Source organism: Nicotiana sylvestris, chromosome 8, assembly GCF_000393655.2.
Source record: "Nicotiana sylvestris chromosome 8, ASM39365v2, whole genome shotgun sequence".
Classification (NCBI taxonomy): domain Eukaryota; kingdom Viridiplantae; phylum Streptophyta; class Magnoliopsida; order Solanales; family Solanaceae; genus Nicotiana; species Nicotiana sylvestris.
Window position 1 is genome coordinate 207,406,557 of NC_091064.1, and position 7,927 is coordinate 207,414,483.

Below are 7,927 nucleotides of genomic sequence, written 5' to 3' on the forward strand. Positions count from 1 at the left end.
TCGTAAAGTTCGGCAAAAATTTTATGTATATATGTATATGTCTTTAAAAAATAGTAATATATTAGTAGAAGGCACCCTCTATATAAAACAGATTTTGGTTAAATTCAAAAGTACACCTCCGATCTTCAAATTCTGGGTCCGCCTCTGAACGAATCACTAAAACACATTTTACACGTAAAGCAAAAATTAACACACAGAAAATATTTCCTTCGTATGGGATGGTCTACAAAGTGCAAAAGAATTTGCATCCACTATTAATAACTTTCACCAAAAATGAAAAGGTGAAATATTTTACAAAAATTAAAAAAAAAAACCAATATTAACTAATGTGTGAATGGGAAACTAATGCAGAATTTTAGTAGCTCAGTTAGCTGGCTATCTCAATTTTCATCTTGTTGGCGAGAGTCTAATTCCCTACCTTATTATCCGCTTCTCCATTTCTCCTAGCCCCTACCTCTAGCTTAATAATAATAAAAAATAAAAAAAAAGACCGAGTGAGAAATTAATTTAAATTAGTGGACCGACAAACAGGTAAATCTTCATCAAAATTGGGCCTGGCCCTAAGTATTGGATTTCTTTCAAAGAAATTGAGAGGCTTCAAATCAAAGGTAGAGGTAACAGTTGGCATAACTGGAAAATCTTCTTGACATGGTACGTGATGAAATCCTAATGTATACCACAGTACAATATCCTTCTCTTTGATTTCACGATTTCTGTCAAATAAAACAAATAAGATTTCATTATCATAAGCTCAATAATTTTGGCCTAGTTTTTTCCCTTCATTTCTATGCCAAATTAAATGATAGCGATCCTTTTCTAACTAACTTACATGACTTATTTATATCGTTAGGTATAGCTTGATGATATAATAGTTTATGTATTAAGATAGTGATTTAGCTGCTTTTAATGTTAAAAAGGGCAGCCCGGTGCACTAAACTCTTGTTATGTGCGGGGTCCGGGGAATAAGCGGACCGCCGGGGTCTATTGTACGCAATCTTATCTTGCAAAACTGCAAGAGGCTGTTTCCACGGCTTGAATTCGTGACTTTCTGATCACACGACAACAACTTTACCAGTTACGCAAGGCTCCCTTAACTAGTCAAGAAACTACTACCATATCTTTCTTACCTGTTGGACCAAACAGCAAGTGTGTCTTCTCCTTTGCTTTGATAAACTAACAGCCCACCAGCCCATTGTTCAGATTTGTTGTATGGAGTTACCCATATCTATCATTCAGAAACAAATGTTAATTGCAGTATTAGTAACATAACTTATGTTGCTCGGACTCTCAGAAAATGCCACAGAATACGTGTCGGATCCTCCAAAAGGACTATATTATTGGTTGATATGACACGTGTGCGACAACATTTGGAGAGTCCGCACACATAACAACAAGAATAATAACACCAATATTTTCTAAACAGTTTAATTCGATTAATAGGACAAAAGCTTAAAGCTAACTTTTAGCTTTTAATAACCTTATTTCGATGAAATGATAAGAACTCATCATGTTTTAATACCATGTCGAAGTGCCCGATCATTTTATCTGATAGTTTAAATCATCAGAAAAAACACACTTTTATTTACTTAAATATATCTCCAGCACAGTTCATACCTGGTTGTTGGTGAAAGCACTTCTAACTTGAGGTGGATCATCAAGATCAAGTAAACTAGCTGCATTACCCTTTGGAACAATCTTGTACCCTGTTGGATTTCCTATTCTTGATTTCCTCAAAGGATTAATGAAATGAAATTCAGATGGCTCATAAAGCTTAAGCTTAATTTGAGCATCTTTTTCTTTCTCAATTACTTGCCTTTTAGCTTTCCAATAGCTTTTTCTTGGTGTTTTTGTTGATGGATTTTCTTCTTTCACAAGACCAACTTTTACAAATGAGTTAATTGGGCCATCAATGTCCATATCCAAATGAAATGTGATGAAATGATCATGGGCCACACCAATCACATTCTCTGAAACTAATGGCCCAAATATGTCATCTTCATTTGTGCTATTTTGTGGAGTCCCCTTTACCATTAGCATTCCAGATAAGCCAACCTATTTATAAATTTAACCAACTTTTTAGTCAAGAAGTTACAATTCGAACTGCAGTGTCACGAGTTTGTATAAAATTAAGTAAGCAAGTAATTACCGTAACACGAATTAAACCATCAGTTTGAAATTCCCAATCGAAAATGTAGTCATAATTTCCAACCGATGCAGCCATTCGAGCCACAAGGGTCACCTTTGGTCTTGACTCTCTTATTCGCTCCTGTAACCAAAAGAATTAATCTGATTAGCCGCCCACTCAATCGCTTAAACTAAAAATAGGCGGTGGAGATATAATATACGTATAAGTTATGTTTAATATGTGTATAATCATGTATAATCAATGTATAATCTATGTATATAGCTAAAGAGTACACGATGAATATGGATGGCTACTTGTGTAAAAATCCCATTTAAAAAGTTATCTTTCTTTAATAGTTTTCATAATTCATAGGCTTCAAAACAAATATCCTTTTTGAAAATATGTAGTCTTACCTCAAAACCATGAATGGGAAGATCAGAATGTCTCCAACTAATATCACCAGCATATCTCTCAAACACACAAATAATATTGGGCTGAACAAATGGCTTACCATCAGCAGTAACAAAAAGCCCATCCATAAAATAGGAATATCTTGGACAGTCATTAAGTGGCACAAGTGACATTGCTGTTGCCCCAAGCCCAAATTCACCAGCATCCATATATGATCTAAAATACCAATTTTCATCAATATCCATGTATGGCACAAATAATTCTGAAGCAAATCCTTTGTACATTACACTTCTTGGTTCACCAGTTTCTGAGTCTCGAATTCGAGCTCTAGAAATGACTATTCCTGCTCTTTGATCCGCCTTTAGGTGAAAATCCCAATTGGCCCATTTAACGTTATGTCCATTTTCGATAGTAAAACTTGGGCCTTTGGGTTGTTCTATTGAGATTGGATTAAGTGGTTCCATTTGTGGAGGCATGTCTTGTGACGTATATCTGTAGTCCGTGTTCTCACCATTTGGAATTGGAATTTTTGGACTTGTGTCCAAAATTTTGATAACTTCACCTTTGTCAATGTCAACAATTACTACGAGACCTTCAATGGGCCTCATATAGAAACTAGGAGTACCTTGGCTCGAATAACATCGAACTTTCATGATCCTTTTACCTTCTTCTTCGGGCCCAAACCAGCCCGAAGATGGCGTAGTACAAACCAAATCCGAAAAATTAACTCCTCTCGCGACAATGGATTTATTGAATTCTTCATTGGACAATGTGGCCCGTATAGCAACCCGAACATCATCAATGGATATCGGTGGATAGCCCGATCCGGGATTTTGTACATGACTTATAACTTGGCCCAAGTTTAAGTCCACAATGAGCAAGTGAACTTGGTCATTGGCCCAAGCAATAACAAATGCTCTTCTAGGAGGAAGAGGGTTACCATATTTCCAATTTAAGACTTGAATTTTTTCAGGCTCATCTAGTGATAAAGAACGAATAGAAGGAAAAGAACCTAAGAAAGGCTTATATGAAGAAATAATGATTTGGGCTTTGTTGATTTCTTGAATAGTAAGTGGATCTAAAGGGTGTGATGGGCTGCTATCAAAAGTGTTGTTGACTTTGAAAATTGGTGTTTCTAAAATTGAACCAAACTTAGTTTTCCTAGTCTTAGAAGTTGGTTGAAAATAGGTCTTGGAGCTAAAAAACAATGAATTTGCAAGAAGAAAAACAACAATGGAGAAGAAGAAAGTCAAGCGAAAGAGTGAAGAGGAATCCATTGGAGCTCTCTCTCAAACACACTAACCTAGGGGATGGCTTATTAAAAATAGAAAGTCATGTGCTGACAATCTTGGAAAAAGAAATTTTAAATGACTTATCTAAAGCTATTTTTAGTAAAGAGTGCGAGGGGGTTGCCATGCTATTTGGCTTGGTTCACAGCAATTGGTTTCTAAAATGTGGAATGATATGGCTGTTAATTAATAACTTCTATACACTGACATTATGGAAGAATTACTGTCAAATCACCTAAAAGATGTAATAAGTATAAGTAATTATCTATGAATAAATAGAATTAGTTGAAACATAAAACAGTTAACCACAGGGACGAAGCTGCATTTACTTAATTGACCATCCTTCGTCGAAAATAGGTAAAATATTAAGTTTTGGAGGTACATAACATATATCGAACACTCTTTATTGGGATTTTTTTTTACTTCATTCAAGTTTAAATACCCTTAAAAAAATTCCTGAATTCGCCAATGATAATCCAGTGTCGAACGTAGAACTTTATCCGGTGCTGCTGAATATTCTAATACAGATGATATCATCTGAACTTAATTTGATCGTTACTAGCCAAATAAAAAAGTATTGTATGACATAATCGAGTCGATCAAATATGGCAACTGGCAAGTTATGAACATTTCAAAAGAGCAACGTTGTATTCAAAAGACTTTCCTCAGAGAGCAGGTGGCAATTGTGACTCTCAATTAATACAAAGGGAGAGCCATCAACTGGTGTTGGGTTAGACATCAGGTTCCACATGAGGTCATGCATTAATCTACTCGTGTAGCCAATTGGTTTAGTCGGGGTAAAAATTTGTCCGCACCCGATATCTTTATCAAAATAGAGATCGCATGACATGTGTCTTCTGCATACTTTTTTTATCACCTAATCATAGATAAATTAATGTGCTTTTTCACTTAATTTTTTAATTTATCATGGTAAAGTATATTGATTTGGTACAAATGCCGGGTGTATCTAAGTTTTTACCGTACGTTTAATATGTTTTGTTGGGTATTTTTAGTATGAATTTAAAAATTATTCATTTGAAAAGCAATAGGAGTAGTACACTTTTTAGTATGTTGGTATCGTGAATGTGAAAAGGCCTAAAATAATCCCTTTAGATTCAAAGTCATCCCTATTTTTTTCGCGTGGTGCATTAATAGTCCTCTATATTTGTAGAACTAGTGCACCTTTAGTCTCTGCCCTAACTGAGCTATTTTAGCTCCTCTGCTAAACATAACGGTCAGTTAGGGAAGAGATTAAAAATGCACTAGTATGACAAACAAGGAGGACTATTAATTCTATATTCAAAGATAAGGAATGATTTTGAACAAATGATTGCTTCATTTTTAAACAGAAGTTTGCAAAATTACAATTATTATTCCGTATCACTTACTTCAGTCACCTCTTTTTGTGGTTTCGAGTGAGCCCGTTTGGACATAAGAAATTTTTCACTTTTTTTTTTCAGAATCAACGTTTGGTCATAAAATTTTCAATTTTCACTTGATTGCTTTTCAAATTTTTACTCAGATCACTCACAAAATTTCAAAAACAACCCAAAAATATATTCATGTCCAAACACAACTATAATTTTCAAATATCATTTTCACTTGAAAATTTTTTTCACTTTTTTTTTGGAATTTTACAATTCTTATGTCCAAACGCCCACTTAATACTATCATCAAAACACTATTTTGGTTGGAAAGAAGTTATCACATGATTAATTATCCCGGGATCTGTTATTCCACTTTTCATGAGGATAAAAAAAATGCTATAATCCTAGACTAATCTCGGGATATAATTATACCGTAATTTTCTCCCAACCAAATATGAGAAAAACTCTTCTTAAATTTAATCCTGCAATTAATTATTCATTACCCCTCATACCAAACGAGCCCTATATATTCATTTTATTCTGCACTGTGTATATGATTACCATACAACAATGACTTCTAGACCCAACACATTACTGGAAAATAATCAGAAAACGATCTTTACTAACTTCTTTTACAAGAAAATATTTTATAAAAAGGAACATTCTTCTCCATACAATACGCAATCGTTGCTCTACCGAGAACCCAATTTGAAAAGTAAAACATGTGTCGACCTCATCTAGTCAATTTTGTCCTTTTTAAATTTGTTAATCAGGTGTGGGTTCCAATTAGAATTTACACCTATATATATTTTGTATAACTATATTTTTGGGTAACTTACACAAATGTCCCAAATAAGTTTCAACTTACCAACTTCTAGCCATACTAACCAAGCACATATAAAAATTGAAAAACCAAATAAAAATAAAGTTCTTTCTATCAAAGAATTGCATGCAAAAATCACCTTCCATACTTTTTTAAGCGTGATTAGCAACATTAGATGCAAGACACTAAGGAAATTTCATGGATGAGGTAGCAAATAAGGTGATAAAATACAAAAAAAAATACAATATTCTAATAATCTAAGCAAAAAAGAAACTTTTTCAATGGGTATGGTTGAAATTCATTGAAAATATATAGATAAGTCAATACACAAATTTTGAGGAAGATTGGAGGTGATTTGGACTTGTTTTGTATCAAAATTCGTAATTAAATCGAGTTCAAAAAATACTTCTTCGACACATGTATCGAACATGTATCTCACACACAGGTATACATGTGATACACAATTAATACAAATATGATACATATATTATACACAATTGATACACGGTGTGATACATATATCATTTTTTTTTCATGTTAAGTTTTTACTTCGAATTTTCAATTCAAACCACCTCAAAACTTTACCAAATTATCCCAAAACTGAGATTCAAGATCCTTAATATGTACCAAATCTAATCTAATAGCACTCACTCAAAAGAAAGTAAAAATTTGACCTTTTTTTTCTACAAATAGCTAATTGGCTAATATTAGTAATATTTTATAAATTAACCAATTTTTATAATGAGCTACTTATAAATGGATACGCCTGGTAGTTTCCTATATTTTTTGTAATGAATAATAGGCCGTTAACTTTTTAATGCGGGTAATTCTCTTTGAAGTTACCTAAAAAATACGCAAAATATTATAAGTTTCACAAACAAGTACATGGACATTGGAAAAAAAATATCGACGTCCAAAAGAAAACAGATCGGATTCGTAGAATTATCTTTAGACATATTCATTGAATTTGCTTGTTGTTCTTAATAAAGAAAAAGGGAATTGGTGGCTTAAATATGAAAGTGGCTTATGCCTTATTTGACTTTCTTTTCTTTTCTATTGTTGCACATAAAAGAAGAAGGAATTCTTTTTATTAGGCTAATGTGATTTTCTAAATGGAAAAGTTAAATGTTTAATCAGGAAGATTTGTATGTAAAGTTATGAAAATTCTATTGAAAAATCAGCTTCTCTTTCGATTGCTTTTCTTTTTGACTTATCATAAATGAAAATAATTTTAAAACCAAAATATTTAGAACTAATTTTCTAGGTATTTTTCATAAAATAACCCTCTCTATTCCCAGTTCACTATTTAGGGAACTATATAAAATTATACTCAAAATGTTTTTTTTTTCTTTTATCTCACATCTCCCAATTAATTAAGAATTTCACTTGATAGTAATCCAATTCTGGCTAATTATCACTAGAGTTACCTTAGACTGGTAATGCAAAATCCATGTATACTTAAATGAGATATAAAGATTTATCTGTGTTGCGATTAATTGATCATTTTGTTTATTGTCATGACCCAACTTTATGGCACGCATTCTCTGCTTTGCCCTAGCAGACCTCACGGATTTGTCTTTTGGGCTACATAATTATTGAGCTTAAAAATAAATATAACATGTAAACTTGTGTTATATCTTATAAAACTCTTCATTTTTTTGTCTTATTCCGATGTATGATTTGCCTGAAGTGACATATAGATCCCATTGTCAGAAGATTATCAACCTAAAAACTTATCAATCCTACTTGACCTGTCCACCGTCATACGCATCACATTCATATTCCCATTAAAGAGTATATTATAACTCTTTGGACTTAAAGCTTACAACAGGAATAAAGCCTCACTTATTGTGTAATTAACCATCATAACTTTGCTTGCTTATGAAGATTTTATTTGTAGTGTAATGATAGG

General features: G+C 32.9%; 1 protein-coding gene across 1 annotated transcript; it reads right to left on the reverse strand.

The window, feature by feature from the left end:
• Positions 1-420: 420 nt before the first annotated feature.
• LOC104229938 (amine oxidase [copper-containing] gamma 1) lies at positions 421-3,813 on the reverse strand. The gene is made up of 5 exons (XM_009782670.2): positions 2,539-3,813; positions 2,147-2,266; positions 1,615-2,052; positions 1,128-1,225; positions 421-713 (listed from the first exon to the last, which is right to left on the reverse strand). The coding sequence occupies exons 1-5, from the start codon at positions 3,811-3,813 to the stop codon at positions 503-505; spliced, it is 2,142 nt and encodes a 713-aa protein (XP_009780972.1). The 3' UTR covers positions 421-502.
• Positions 3,814-7,927: the final 4,114 nt, after the last annotated feature.